This window comes from Artemia franciscana, chromosome 21, assembly GCF_032884065.1.
Source record: "Artemia franciscana chromosome 21, ASM3288406v1, whole genome shotgun sequence".
Lineage (NCBI taxonomy): Eukaryota > Metazoa > Arthropoda > Branchiopoda > Anostraca > Artemiidae > Artemia > Artemia franciscana.
This window is the reverse complement of record NC_088883.1, coordinates 24,154,699-24,171,077: the sequence shown is the minus strand read 5'-3', so window position 1 is coordinate 24,171,077 and position 16,379 is coordinate 24,154,699. Positions and strand designations below refer to the sequence as shown.

Genomic DNA, 16,379 nt, shown 5'->3' with positions numbered 1-16,379 from the left:
TGATCTTGCTGAAGTTTTAATTTTTCGAGTGTTTAAAATTTTGCATTTTTTTTTTTTGGGGGGGGGGGTTTATTTGTCACAAAAACCAAGAAGCCCCCCCCCCCCAAAAAAAAAGAAAGAAGAAAAACAAAACTGTAGACACTAAAGCAAAATTGAAGTAACTATTTTTATTTTGCGTTCATTTTTGCGTACTCTATCCTCGGGGGTTTGAATCCCCTCCCCCCTGAAGGAGTACACTTTTCTTGGGATCGAAATTTTGCTATGAAGGGAATTTAAAAAGCAAAAGACGGAGGTTTTTTTTTGCGACTTGATTAATATAAGCAGAGATTTCTAAAAATGATAGATGTAATCTCTCACCAAAAGTTTAATCTAAGCAGAGTTTGATAAATAAAAGTTTCGAAAAAATGGATAAATTTACGAAAATAACTAAAATTATGAATAAATTAATATATAAAAAAATGAAAAACTATAGAAAAGTCCAACGCAGTTGGGCTTGTTCTTTTTTGGTCTTTCGTCAAATTTTTACTAAACTATGATTCTGAAGGACAATCAAATGATGCTTTTGACTTTTGGTGTATTTAAAGGGAGGGCAACTCTACCCTTACCTCTTGATAAAATTTTCTATATTTTGCTTGTTATATTTTACCAAAATGATAAGCAACGTTTGTTGGAATATTTTTTGTCTAATAGTAAGCAAAAACTTTTTATTTCTTTACAAGATAGTGTGAACATTGACAATTAAATTTGCACTAATAGTAAACGATACAGTTATGTCCACTTTCTTCCCGTTAATGAATGACCTTTAGTAATTTACAAAATCGGTCGGTATATTTTCTGTTGGTGATTGGATCTTTTTTAGAGTTTAAATTGTTATCAACAACTTTTTATGCTACTGCTACCACTAACAACTCACCGCATCGCCAAGTCGCCTGAGGCCAACACAGCTACGCACGCTCATCCTCCATCCCAATCTTCCCCAAACAGAGCAGCAGTAAGAAAGGTAAGGAAAAACAAAGATCAAAATAAAGATCAAAACAAATCAAAACAAAGGCAAAATAAAGATCAAGCATAATATCAAGTGATTAAACTGAATTGGCATGCTTTAGCATTGAAGTTTGTCTTAAAATGACTGAACGCGTGTGTGCTATATGGGTTTTAAGTGTCAAAAAAGAATCAATGAACACTCCAAGGAATCTAACCGTAGTAACCTGAGGGATTTCATCCTCACCATAAATTAAATGGATCATATCGCTGGGCTTCAACTTACGATATGGCATTTTAAACCTCATAACTGTACTTTTTACTGTTAAGCACCATACCGTAAAACAGGCACCATTTTTTAATATTTTCAAGAATATTCTGAGCTTTCCGGACTGTCAAGCTAAAATCGGGGTCTACAATGAAGAAGTTACTGTCATCAGCGAATAATACAGGTAACTTGGTAACCTTAAAAACTGATAAAGGCGGAGAACATGTTGAATTAATGGACATATACTGGTATCTTCCTGAAAGATAAGATTTGAACCGACGAAGAGGAACACCATACATTCTTAAACGAGTCAGTTTAGATGCCAATAGAGAATGGTCAACCATATCAAAAGCCTTCGAAAAATCTGAAAATAAGCCAAGTACAATCCAATGCACCAGAGACATAATCTCTTATGTATAACTTTGTCCAGAATCTTTGAAAAAACAGGAAGGATAGAAATGGGCCTATAGTTAGATATAACAGATACATCTCCTTTCTTAAGCAGTGGGATAGCTTTAGCTACTTTAAATATATCAGGAAATTCACCGGAGGAGAAAGATAGATTTGTGAGATGTGCAAGTAGAATAGAGATAAACTATGATATATTTTTAACAGCATAATTACTTAGGCCAAAATGATCAACTGAACGATAATTAGGAAGAAGGGAAATAACATTTTGAATTTCTATTTCACTACAAGGAGAGAGAAAAAAAGATGTTCCGGCAATGGGGATGTTACTTGTGACCTCGTCACCAGGGATGCCTACTGAAGGCAAGGAGCGAATGTTGAATTCGCTCGCTGCCGATTAATTGTTGGTGGGTGAGGTGTCTGCACTTTTAAATTGAGATGGAGATCATTGTGACTTACTGCGGGAAAATACTTCGTTAATGACTGACCAGACCTTGCTTAAGTTACCTTTGCATTCATCAATCCTATTTGCGAAATACATCTTTTTTGCAATTCTTATGGCAGACGCAAGGACATTTTTATAAGACTTGTACTTTGCTCAATCATCAGGGTGCTTACTTTTACATGCAATTCTAAATAACGACGCTTTCTAATGTGTACACCTAAGTAGACTTACTGTCATCCACGGGCACTTTGGGGTCAGACATTTTCGTCGTTTTTTTTTACTGGAAAATTCTTATTCACCAACACTTGCATAAGGCTAGTGAAAATTTCAATAAAAATATTAACATCTCAAATTGGTTTAGAAATATTTCTATCCCCATAATTTCTAAATAGGGACTCACCTTGCTCTTCCACCGTCTGCTTTACACTAGACATTGGTATAGAAAGGAAAATGGGAAATTGGTTAGGGAGATCAGAAAAATTAATTCTAGTGAAGAGTTATAAACTAGAAGAAAACGAAATGTTGTCTGTTAGGGTAGCTGAATTTCTAACAGTCAACACGTGAAGGGAAAAATATAGTTGGCAGAAGTCCTGATGAGGATAAAATATCAAAAATGGTCTGATTCTTTGTCTGCTCTAATCTTTAACAAATAACAGTTCAAGTCACCAAGAATACACACACATTTTTTGGGAAAATTTCCTATCTGAGATAGCTCATCAAATAATTCACAAAACAGGTGTGTAGAGAAAGGAGGGGGCTTTTAAAATAAACCTAGTATCTCACACTTTATCATCAGGTTATATATATCAATAATCAAAAAGTAAACCATTCTACTACTAGATACTGATGAAAAAAGACCTTCAATGTCAGGCCTTCTGTCAAACTTATGCATAGATTTAATAAGCAATGAAATTCTTCCTGAACACTTTGTAAGAATTCTTCAGATACGAGTAGCAGTGTAGCCAGGAAGGTCATATATTTCTAGATCATCACTTTCTGAAAGCCATGTTTCAGTTAGTCCTATTACATCAAATGGGCGACAGTCATTAGCGCACAGGAAAGACAACAGTGATTCCCACCTATCTCTTAGACCTCGAATATTTACACAAAATACATTAAAACCACTACTAGAACCAAGAAAAGGCAAAATGTTATCACAAATATAACCAGTAGTATAATAAATACAGCTGGATTTAGTTAGACATTCAAGAATAGGATCTGTATAGGATCATAGCAATTAGTTTGAGACTGACCCTGTTTCACAGTTCTCCTAGAACCTCTCCTCAACCTTATCTCTCTCAAAACTTTAAGCCCCAAACAAACTTTTGACTTTAAACATTTAGTTTCATGTTCATTAACCAAAAAAGAAAAATGACACATCTAATAACATTTGCTGGTATTTACTCAACCAAAATTTTTTGCCTCAACCTCAAATTCAACCTAAAAATTCAAATTTGTGCAAGAGCTAGAGCGGTAAACTTTTCAAATTCGGAAGCATATTTTTTAGTCGGATACTGAAAGAATCATTTGTATAGCAATTTGTTTTGGTCTAACCACATTTTTACTAGACTTAGATACAGCCATTTTCTTTCAAATGAGCCATCAAACAACTATCTATGATTTTCCATTGCCCAACTAGCTGAGGAGGAAAACAAAAAAGAAGATGCCGTCGATGCAGAATATCGTAGTTCCAGCCACTTTTCTTGTTTTTCAAGCCAACATATTTTCTTTGTTGTTCAAGTCTAGAGACTTGTAAGTTTCCTATTTCGGAGTTTCAGATAAGTTGGTTCTAATAGTTTGCTTTATGTTTCGATCCGACACTATTTTCAGGAGTTATGGGTTACTGTATTTCTTAGTATCGGACGTAATCGTCTCTTATACTAGGTTGCTAGCTACCGCTACAACCTAGAATCTATGAATATAAGTGAAAACAAGGGGCGCAATATCTTTGCTATGTAAAGCCCATTCTGTTTTGCGCCTCTCGTCCATTTTGAAAACGGGTTTAACTTTTTTTTGTGTTTAATATTTAATCTTAATGCAAGTAATTTATTAATATAATTTTTGAAACATGAAAAACTAAAGAACAGATAAAGTATCCTTTCAGAACCAATAGTAATAGTATTAATATTTGCTATTGGTTTTTGGAAATCATTCGAAAATTATTATATATATATTTTTTTCTTTTTTTTCGATGTTCTTATATATTTTTTCGTTCCTTATGGAAGATCGGCAATATTTTCAATGGCTAATAATACTTCGAAGTGTAATTTGTTACCCTTTTTTCCAGTTAATGAATCTCATTATGGTGATGTAATACACCCTTCGTCGCAGTATAGGAGTCCCTCGGTTGTGAACGGTATTCGAGATTATGAAGATCAACAAGCAGCTTACATACAAGATGGCCTAGGAGAGGAAAGAATGCATAGAGGCCTCAGTGAACGAATGTCGAATTTAAGCTTTAGCCAATCACAACAAGATCAGAACGGTGAGTCTTTGTCGCTAATTTTTCTTTCATTTTTTGCCCTTATCATAGTTCGTCAAGGGCCTCCAGGGGCACACAGGGTGTCAGTGAGTAGCCTCCAATCTTCCCACGAGCGGGTTGCTGCTTAGATGTCCTCCCACTCGTCTGGAGGGGTCTTGTGTCACGTTCGTACATGAAGGTGTTCTTCAGTCTTTCTCGGTGAAGGGTTCCTTCCAGTTTCCAGTGGAGGAGTTTTTTTGAATTGTATGCTCTGGCAGCGTAGGATATGTTTAATATATTAAATTATTAAAATACAATTTGCACATTAGTTCTTTTTTTTGACTAAATGGCTTTCTCTTAGTTTTGATCAGACAATTTTGAGAAAAAGGTGTGGAGGAGGAGGGCTAGTTGCACTTCAATTTTTTAACGAACTTTTAATTTTTAACGAACGTTTTTATTAGTAAAAAATATACGTAACTTAAGAATTAACTTACGTAACGAACCTCTATATTCGTATATTTTTATTATGTATTTGAGGGGGTTTGTCCCCTCGCTAATACCTTGCTCTTTACATTGAAGCTTGAATTTTGTCCCAATTCTTTAATTATTTATTATTATTAATTATTATTTATAATAATAAATTTAATATATTAACTATTATATTAATTATTATTTATAATTATTTTTAATAATTTTTCTTTCCTTTTTTGCCCTTATCATAGTTCCTCAAGGGCCTCCAGGGGTACAAAGGGTGTCAGTGAGCAGCCTCCAATCTTCCCACGAGCGGTTTGCTGCTTAGATGTCCCCCCACTCGTCTGGAGGGGTCTTGTGTCACGTTCGTACGTGAAGGAGTTCTTCGGTCTTTCTCGGTGAAGGGTGCCTTCCATTTGCCAGTGGAGGAGTTTTTTTTTTGAATTGTATACTCTGGCAGCGTAGGATATGTTTAATATATTAAATTATTAAAATACAATTTGCACATTAGTTCTTTTTTTTTGACTAAATGGCTTTCTCTTAGTTTTGATCAGACAATTTTGAGAAAAAGGTGTGGAGGAGGAGGGCTAGTTGCACTTCAATTTTTTAACGAACTTTTAATTTTTAACGAACGTTTTTATTAGTAAAAATATACGTAGCTTAAGAATTAACTTACGTAACGAACTTCTATGTTCGCATATTTTTATTATGTATATGAGGGGATTTGTCCCCTCGTTAATACCTTGCTCTTTACACTAAAGCTTGAATTTTGTCCCAATTCTTTAAGAATGACCCCTGGATCAGAAAGGCCATAGAATAAATAGTTCGAATTACTAAAAATACTTTAACGTAAAGAGCGAGGTATTTAGGAGGAGAAGAACCCCTCATATATGTAATAATCTCTGTTCGCCACTTCATTGAATTTCTCTTCCCCCACGGCACATACCTCCAAGGAAAGATCGTCCCAAATAACCCCTCCCCTCGATCCCCCCACTCCCTCAACCATAAAAATCCCCCTGAAAACGTCTGTACACTTCCCTATAACCATTACTGTATGTAAACACTGGTCAAAGTTTGTAACTTGCAGCCCCTCCCCCAGGGACTGTGGGGGAGAAAAGCATCCCCAAAGGCATGGCTATTTTGTTTTTCGACTATGCTGAACAAAGTGGCTATCTCAAAATTTTGATCCGTTGACTTTGGGAAAAAATGAGCGTGGGAGGGGGCCTAGGTGCCCTCCAATATTTTTAGTCACTTAAAAAGGTTACTAGAGCTTTTCATTTCCGTTAGAATGAGCCCTCTTGCGACACTCTAGGACCATTTGGTTGATATGAAAAAAAAACATAAAAAACAAAACAAAAAAAACACGCATCCGTGATCGGTCTTCTGGCAAAAAATACGAAGTTCCCCATTTTTGTAGATAAGAGCTTGAAACTTTTACAGTTGGGTTCTCTGATACGCTGAATGCGATGGTGTGATTCTCGTTAAGATAATATGAATTTTATAGGGTGTTTTCCCCTATTTTCCAAAATAGGTCAAATTTTCTCAGGCTCGTGGCTTTTGATGAGTAAGACTAAATTTGATGAAACTTGTATATTTAAAATCAGCATAAAAATCCAATTCTTTTAATGTATCTTTTAGTATCAAAATTCGGTATTTTAGAGTTTTTGTTTACAATTAAGCCGGGTCGCTCCGTACTACAGTTCGTTGCCACGAATTGTTTGATAGAAACATTTTTTCAGCTTGGTACTTACAGACTAAAAAAAGACGGAAGTATAACGGTCCTACCATATCTTCGGATAATAACGTTTACGATACCATCGCGTAATGTAAAGCAAAAGTTAAATATAGAGCAGTTCATATTTCTGACCAAAGAATAAAGTGAACATACCACTTGATGCCTTTTTTATTCTCTTTTCGAATATAACAATTGCTTATGGTGTGAATTCAATTTTAACCTGATCTTTCTAACGTTAAGCAGGTTTTCACAAGAGTTACGCAAGCAGAGATATAGCCTATAAGCTGTATCTGAAATAAGAAAAAAAGGTATAAGAAAAAATAAGAAAACAAATGGCTCAAATCAATACTTTTCATGTGTTACCCTCCCCTCCCCCCAAAAAAAGTATTGAACCAGTTTTACCTACGCTATATGTAGGACAGTATCCAGAATTTTTTGGGGATTATTTTTTTTGGGAGGGGGATGCAAAATTTTTAAAAATCACATGAAAATTTGTTTATATGCATTTATGAGTTGGGCAGAAATTTTGGAGGGGGTTTTGACCCTCCCCCCTATAGCCCACCTCCCTGGATGCTGTTAGAATTATAACGCAGTGGAGGTCGATTAATTTGTACTTTTTTCTCTTTTGTTGCTATTTTGTTCCCGTTTGGAAATTTCTTTTATTCTAATCCAGAGAGTACAATAGATACAGAGAGGGAGACCAAAAACTCTAATGTCTTCCGGCAGTTGGCTTAGAAAAACCTTGAGACGAAATTGGACACTTCCAGCATGACAAAAATAATACATTTAGTCTGTTTTGCACTCAGTAGAGATACCTTGGCTTTTCTATTCAGATTGAGAATTTATCATTAGTTTTATGTTGGTTGGACAAGGGACTGGATTTATTTAGAAGCCGATACGAGGCAAAACACAGGCTTGACCTTTTTGAGACTATTAATTCCTTTTGAGGTGGAGGAGAGAGTGGCTGGGTAGTGAATTGTACCCTCATTTTTTGAAATGTTCTTGATTCAGATCACCACTCTTTAAGATTAATCATTGGTTTAGTGGTGTAGGTTCCCGGCGCGCTAATTGTGAAGGGTGGGGGAGGGTGTAATTCCCCTGCTAGATTTTGAAACTGAACAAATTCCATTGAATTTTTTTTCGTATTTTCATTTAAACAAACAGCAACGAAATTGGTCCCCCGCCCTCCAATTTTGAAATAACATTTCGCTTCCGCCTCCCCTCCAATATTGTCTTGAATATATGTATATATTATCACCTTCAGGTTTGGATAAATCAGACAAAACGCATTATTTCAAGAATTTCCATTGCTGGCATTGTAAATTTTAGAGGAGGGTTGGTGTAGGAAAGTAAAATAGGACGTAATTTTGGGCACTTGTTTGACTGACGTTATTTAAAAAATTAGTCTGTACGAAAAGTGTTTTTTTCTATCCCACTTTCTAGGGCTATGATAAGAGAAAGGTTGAGATGGCTAGTTTAAGGCTGGCAAAGATTGTTATTTTCGGCCATCCATCTAGGGCCAAATGAAAAGCAGTTTTTCCCAGAATGTGGCCAGGAAAGGTCTCAAGAAAGGTCTCAATGTCTTCAAGACAAGGTCTCAAGAAAATTAAGATTGCCAAAGATTGTTATTTTCGGCCATCCATCTAGGGCCAAATGAAAAGTATCTTGTCCAAGAATGTGGCAAGGAAAGGTCTAAAGAAAAGATCTTAAGGAAATTAGAGTTCTTGGGATGGGGTAAAAAGGGAAGCTTTGAATAGATTCGGGTGGAGAGAGAGAGAGCGTGCGCGGTTGTGTTAACCTCTGGCTGCTTGGTGCCGCGGTAAGTTGTTAGTAGTAGTCTTGGTTAAAGAAAGACTTGGGATGTAAAATCTAAACGTTTGAAATGTGTTTGTATTTTGTCGTCAATGTTTTGATTGCAATTTTTACCCATTTACATCTATTTTTTCTTGTTATTTGGTTTTAGTTGGAACTATTGTCAAAATGACAATTTCAGAATTTCATACCATATCAAATTAGAGCTAACGAAATTTTTTGTTGTTGAAGGTGTTAGATGGCGTAACCCTGACCTGCCAGAAGTGATTGCATTTTTAAGTAACCCTGATAAAGATGTTCGAGCCAACGCTGCAGCGTATCTACAGCATCTTAGTTACAATAGTGACAATATAAAGCAAAAAACGAGACATCTGGGAGGTTTACCACCCCTCGTTGCGCTACTTGATGATGATAATACTGACGTTTATAGAAATGCCTGTGGAGCTCTGAGGTAAGATTTACTGGATATTCCTTAAAAAGGAACAATGAAGCTATTCATCCCTGTATACAAGTGAAAAGATGGGCGGGGGAAGGGTATGAAAAGCTCCTTTAATATATATAGCATCTTAGTTGTAACAATGACAAGATATAGCAAAAAATTATTCACTTGGGTGGTTTAACGCAACTTGTTATGTAACTTGATGATAATGCTGTAGTTATAAGAAATGCCTGTGCAGCTCTGAAGTAAGACTAAGTGGATATTCTTTAAAAAAGGAACAATCCCTGCCTACAGGGAAGAGGGCTTGGGTGGGGATGAAAAAATCCTTCCGTATCTGCAGCATCTTAGCTGTAATATTGGCAAGATAAAGCAATAGAACGATACAGTTGGGTGGTCTAACGCCTCTTGATGCGTTACTCGTTGATGATAATGCTGAAGTTTGTAGAACTCCATTGAAGCTTTAAGGTAATATTTAGTTGCTGTTCATTCAAATTAACCGTAAAAAAATTAATTCCTGGATACAGGGGATAAGGGGGGGGGGGAATATGAGAGTCTGCTTTCTCTAAGTGAGCTCTCAAAGTCTTACCTAAGTAGTCTTGGATTTCGAAATGGGAAACTAAGTAGTGAATATTGTTTGGACGACGCATTATTGAAGTTTTGCTCAATTTTCTCATTTAAATTTTTATTAAATCATTTCTTTGGGGATGGCACCCATCTTCCGAAAACTTAGGTTAATGACAAGGTTCATTTTCTAATATCAAGAAGGAAAATCTATTGTCTTTTTTCTTCAATTTTTTCAATGAAAATAAAAAAAGTATTTTCAACAAAAATATTCCCCTCCCCCCAAAAATAATTAAAGTTTTCCAAATCAGGGGGGTATATAGGTGAGGTAGGGCAGTTACACTACCCTCCTTCCCTGTTTTCCACACTATTTCCCACTACCCTGTTTACCCTAATTTGCACGGGTAAACAGCGGGAGTAACTGCCTCTCTTATTGGATCAATACTTGTTTCTTATCTTTTAGCAAGGCACGCCCGCCTAGAGTCTCATGTTAGGTACCATTTAACCAAACACTTGGAAAATATAAAGGTCCAATCAGAGAGGCATACTTACTCCCGCCGTTTACCCGTGCCATTTAACCAAACACTTGGAAAACTATAGGTTCAATGATTATCTTAGTTCTATGACTATCTACCTTAGTTCTTCTGCCCTAGGAAGGATGCATGGAAGGATAATAGATAGATTTATCTATTAACAAGTGTTTATAAGGGCGACCTGGCTCAATAGTAACCGAAACTTTAAATAACGGAATTTTGATGCCAATAGATACATCGAAAGAATTAGATTTATATGCTAAATTCAAATAGATAAGTTTCATCAAGTTTAGTATTACCCATCAAAAGTTACGAGCCTGAGAATATTTGGCTTATTTTCGGAAAAAGGGAAAAAACCCATCATAAAAGTCATGCAATCTTAATGAAAATCATATTATCAGATTCAGCTAGAGAACCCTACTGTAGAGGTTTCAAGCTCCTATCTGAAAAAATGTAGAATTTTTTATTTTTTCCAGAAGAAATGTCACGAATACGTGTTTATTTGTTTGTTTGTTTGTTTTTTGCTGTTTTTTTCCACGGGTGATCGTATCGACCCTGTGCCCCTAAAATATCGCGAGGGGGCTCATTCGAACGGAAATTAAAAGTTTTAGAGTACTTTTTAAGCGACCAAAAAAATTGGAGGGCAACTTGGCCCCCTCCCGCTCTCATTTTTCCCAAAAGTCATCCGATCAAAATTTTGAGATAGCCATTTTGTTCAACATAGTCGACAAATCTAATAACTGTGTCTTTTACGATGACTTAATCTCCCATAGTCCGCGGGGGAAGGGCTGCAATTTGTGAACTTTGCCCATTGTTTACACATAGTATGGGTTATCGGGAAGTATACAGATGTTTTTAGGGGGGATCTATGTGGAACGGAAAGTATGAAAAACGCTCTCGCAAAAAAAAACGAACAAAAATCATTGCTGCCAAATCTAACATGATATCTCGAGAAAAAAAAAAATAAATAAAATACTCACTTTTCTAAAAAAAGAAAAAAAAAACCACCTGAATCTAAATAAGATAATTAAAGTAGGTTCATCTAAAGCGTATTTGATTGAGGACGAATATTTTTCATATTTCAAAGTTTGGTTTCTTCAAATATTTTTATGTCCGTGCAGTAATTTTAATCAATTCCAATTAATTTCATCAGGCTTCGCTCTATGTGACACTTCTCTCTGTACTTATAAATTAATATCTTCAAATACATCCCTGTACAGTTACCCAACAAAGGGTACCGGACTTAGTAACTCAAAGTTCGACTTTAAGAAGAAAAAAAGAACAACTAGCGCCATCTAATACAACCCAGTAAACTAGATAAATTTTTAAATTGTATTTAGCTTATATAAATTTATGTTTTTCAAAAATTATCCATATTCTTTGTACCGATGTAGACATAACTATTCTATAGTCAATATAAAATCTTAATACCTCTCTTCTAATAAATAACCCTGAAAATTATACTATACTCCTTTCGGCTATATAAATTAGCAATTAAAAAGTATTGGAAGGTGAAAAGACATGGGGCTCAAGTTTGCCCTTCAAGAAGAAAAAGAAATCGACCAACACCCATACAATGCTCCCAGCAAAATCCTAAAGTTAAGCATAAAAATCAGTGGTGGTTCTAGGCCTGGGTGGGGAGGGGGGCGCAGATACCCTCCTAAATTCTTCCAACAACTGATATTAAATTCTTTTATATTTTTACACACCTATTATGTAGCCCACCTTGCCCACTCCTAGATTATGAGGCTTTAAGCCGCTACTGGTAAGAAATCAATAAATTATTAGTTTTGTTAAAATTTATATCTTGAAAAAATTGTTTCCTATAATCCGCATAATTGTCTAGCGTTGATTATGCTATAACAAATACTTAATAGTTGAGAAACAAAAATGCCTTTATGCAGGCTTAAAGACATTAGAGTTTTCCGAGATCAAAAAAAATAGCTCACGTTAAAAATAGCGTTAAACGTTAGAATCTAACGCTACTTAAATTTTAATTTTTAATGTATAGTTTCGTCCTCAGCTATTGTCACTTATGAACATCAGAGTAATGGTCTGGATTTTATAGCCTAATTGAGGAATATTCTATATTGGTATTCTGAAATGTAGCTCCAGTGAATGATATGATACTTCTGAGACTTTACTATTCCCTTGCAAATATCTAGGGAAGTAATAAATCGGAAACTAGTAACAGAGTTGAAATCTCAGGGGAACAATCTTGAGTAGTATTAGAGATTGCTGAATCATTTTTTCAAGCAGAGATACTAATGGAAGACATATTAACCGTTGACAAGCCAAACTGATCAGAATAATTTTTGTGCTTTAACTAAGGACTTCCATAAGAATATTCCTAAAAATAAATATTAATTGTTCTTAATAACAAAAATAATTTTGAAATGAATCACTTTGCCTCTTTAAAAGAAATTTCAGCTAACCATAATGGAAGATACATTAACGGTTGACAAGCCAAATTGATCAGAATAATTTTCCATAACTTAGAACTTCCGTAGGAAAATTCACTAGAATTAAGGATTTATGGTTCTTAATGACAAAAACAATTTGGGATTAATTATTTCTCATTTTTAGAAGGAATTTTAGCTAGCTCCATATTCTATTATACTTACTACTACTACTACTTCCAAATACTCAGTGCAGCACCAAGCCTCCTGAGGCCAACACAGCTACGCACGCTCCTCTTCCCAATCTATTCGAAGCCTCCCTCTTTACACCCTCCCTAGAAGTTCCCATTTCGCTTAAATCTTTTTTCTATGACATCTTCCCAGCCCAATCACGGACGACCCCAAAATGAGCAGAATTTATTCCGTATTAACAGATGAATTAGCATGATTTTTATACAATCCTAATAAGAGAAAATTAATGCCAGGTTTGCTTCTCACTCAATTGGACTATCTGTCTTTGCTTTTTCTACAATTAACCATTGCTTGGTGCCCACTACTATTCGATTTTAATTCAAAAATCAACGGGAATAGTTTAAATTAAAATTGAATAGTTGTGGGCATCAAGCAAATAGTCCAATTGAGTGAGAGGCAAATCTAGAATTAACCCCCCTTCGTAGGATTGTATAAAAAATATGTTAGTTCATTTGTTAATTGATGTGTCGATCTATTATCCGTCCATGCGTCATTCCTAGGGCAAAAGAACTAAGGTCGGGAACACCCTCCCAAGAAGTTTCAATTCCCTCAAATATTTCCTTACAACACCCTGCTATCCCATTCTGGGTACGACTTGTTTTTCGTTTGGCCCAAGACGGTTGGCCGGAAAGGACGATCTTTAGCAATCTATCGTACTGATATCCGTACAACCTGTCCTAGCAGTTTCAAACTTTCTCTCCTTATAGCCGAAAAAATTATAGCCTAAAAAGCCGAATTGAACCAAATTTTTTGGACATATTACACATAGGGACAGTAGTAACCTTATAATGTTACTCAGATGGCTGCAGATGGTAAAGACGGTAGATGTTGTGAATATGTAAAAAGCAGAATAGACAAGGTCCCGGAGTTTTTCCACAGTTGAAAAAAGTTCGGAAGAGTAAGAAATTGCCAACCCAAATTAGAGTATTGGAAGCCATTGTAATGACTGTGATCAATTTGCGTTTTGGAAAGTGGGCTCTTCTAGAGGCTGAGGAACATCTGTTGAATATGTTTTGGAAGAACTGTCTAAGGATAATTGTAGGTACACGGCTGATCATACAAAACTTTCTCATCAGCCTCAGTCTCACTAGCCCCAGCTTTCAATAGATTGTAACTCATGTACATCAGAGTAATGATTTAGATGTGTTGTATAGCCTGATTGTAGCATATTCTTTATCGACATCAAGAAATTTGGCTCCAGTGAATGATAAGAAACTTCAAAGAATTAACTATTCCCTTTCTTCATTTGCATCTCACTTACTCGGACTACCTGTCTTGGCCTTTAATTTCTATTAGCCATGGCTTGATGCCCATAAATACTTAATTTTTATTTAAAAGCAACGGACCTGGTCGAGGCCTTCGGTCTCGACCGAGTCCGTTGATCAGTTAAGTTAGAAACCAGTGACAGAGACATATATACCTAGAATAAATACCAAGCAGTTTGTCTTTTTAGCTATGGGTCTCGCCTTCTTCATTTTATTTTATCGCCCCTTTTCGCTGCTCGTTTCTGTCTTTTTTCATTTGCACCTGATACCATCTGCACTCAGGACGCCTGATTTCTTACTTTTGAAAGCGTTAGTGCTTTCCCTGGACTATGACTACCGGCTGGCTTAGCGTCTTAAGCTGGTTCTTTTAAATTAGCTCCACCTCATTTTTATGACATTTAGTTTTTTGGTATTTGTTTTTAGTTAATGTCCCTGCCTCTTTCAATTAGGCCTATCTACTTTACCTTATCATCTTTTTTCGCTTTTCTGGTCGTCCTTTTTACTTTACCCTTGGGACAGCTGGTTTCTTCTCTGAAGATATTTTTCTTGAACTGCTACTACTGGCAGATTTAGCCCGTCCTGTTGAGGAAGACTTGTTAAAGATTGTCCAAGGATGGTTCCAGGTACAACACTGACCGCACATCAAACAGTCAGACGTGGAAAAAATGGGGCTCGATCCCACTTTCTAGGGCAGTAATGAAAACAAGGTTAAGATGGCTATGCCACGTGTTGCAGATTGAAGAGGACTTCGAATGATCTCCGAATGAGATCAGGAAAGACCGTAAGAAAGGGTCTAAAGGAAGTAACTTTACGGGAGGAGATAAAGAGTCTAGGTTTAAGAGTCTAGGTCACATGATTTGTTAGTAGTAATAGCACCGTTTTTACGAGGCGGGAAAAGTTTTCTGAGGCGGAGTAAAACCTAATTTATTTACGGATATTTTGTCAGGTGGTATTGTTATCGCTTTTTTACCATTCCAACGAAGAAAAATTCCAACGAGGGAGCCGTCCTTATAAGAAAAAAGCTCCACTGATTAGGCAAGTTTTTGTAATAAGATGAGGTCACCATTTTAATTAAGAATTAATGTCCCCATCATTGTCCTCTGTTCATGATGGGTATCCAGAATGTTAATTGAATGCGAATCCTTTCCGTCTCCGTATTTCTCACCCACAGTGCCATCTACTTGGGGGGAATCACTTTTTTCGCCTGAAATAAGGATCGAACCATACGATACCAGGGTCTTACCCAAGATTTTGGCCTGGATTGAAGGAGATTAATTATAAAGCAGCTTATGTATGTCTAACTATCATAGGATGACCAATTGTTGCTGATTTTTTTTTACACGTTTTGTGGGTGGGGGGGGTCTCTCAATTAACTATACACATACATCATTATATTATGGCCGTATTATTCTAGTAAGGACATTAAAAAAGGAATAAGGTAACTGCGGGCCTTGTTTCAAAATCTTGAAAAAATTTTGAAAGTACCGAAAGAATGATGTAAAACGTTGCGATTAAGTTTCAATGAAACTTAAGCGCAGCCCCTTCCCCCAGAAAAAATAGAATAAAAAATGGGTCAGCCACATCAACCCCTTCCCCTCCAGGATAGAGTTTTTTATGACCTTTGGCGTTCACTTGTTTGTCATCATGACGAGTCATTTCCATTGTTTTTGCCTTTTTTTTTGTATTCAATGTATATATTTTGAATTTTGATAGTCTAAATCCAGGCCTGGATTTATTAACATGCCCAATAGGCCCAGGCCTAGGGGCACACAATGCCAGAGGCGCAATTAATGATCAGAAAGGGATTTTTTCTTAACAAAAACTGAACTGATGTGATTTATCGTCCAAATGCCAGGTCCACTCCACCACCACGCTGCCTATACGCGGAAAAGTGATTTTAAAACAACACAGGAATTTCGTGGCCACTTATAAACTACCAGGTGTCTCCCAAGAATGACAGCTGAGAGTTCAGTATCACCTTTCCCTTTCTTAACTTGTGGCTCGTCAGTTGCGTTCTTTTCAGTGCTTGCACTTCCCCCAAAGTTTCGGAGATTTCCCCGAAAATCTAGCAAAAACGGAGCGGCAAAAACGCTTGGGCCTAGAAGCGTCACAGCACTCGTACTGTCAGAGATATTCAGCACGCACTTTCACGTGTCTAACTTGATTAGTGTAGCTTATTGTTTAGAGCAAAGGAAAAAGTGTATCCACAAAAAGACAAACATTTCCATGTTCCTAGCTTGATTTGGTTAGCCCATTTTTTAGGGCAAAGGAGAAAATATACGCACAAAAATACAAAAGGTTGAATGTAATATTCACCCCCTAATTCTTTGTGTTTGGGAATTAGTCACT

General features: G+C 36.3%; 1 protein-coding gene across 1 annotated transcript in view; it reads left to right on the top strand.

Moving 5' to 3' along the window:
• LOC136040711 (catenin delta-2-like) overlaps window positions 1–16,379 on the top strand; it is a 154,962-nt gene that overhangs the window by 83,142 nt on the left and 55,441 nt on the right. The window contains 2 exon segments of the mRNA XM_065725014.1: window positions 4,390–4,587; window positions 8,813–9,032. Of these exon segments, the coding sequence (XP_065581086.1) occupies window positions 4,390–4,587; window positions 8,813–9,032 (418 nt within the window).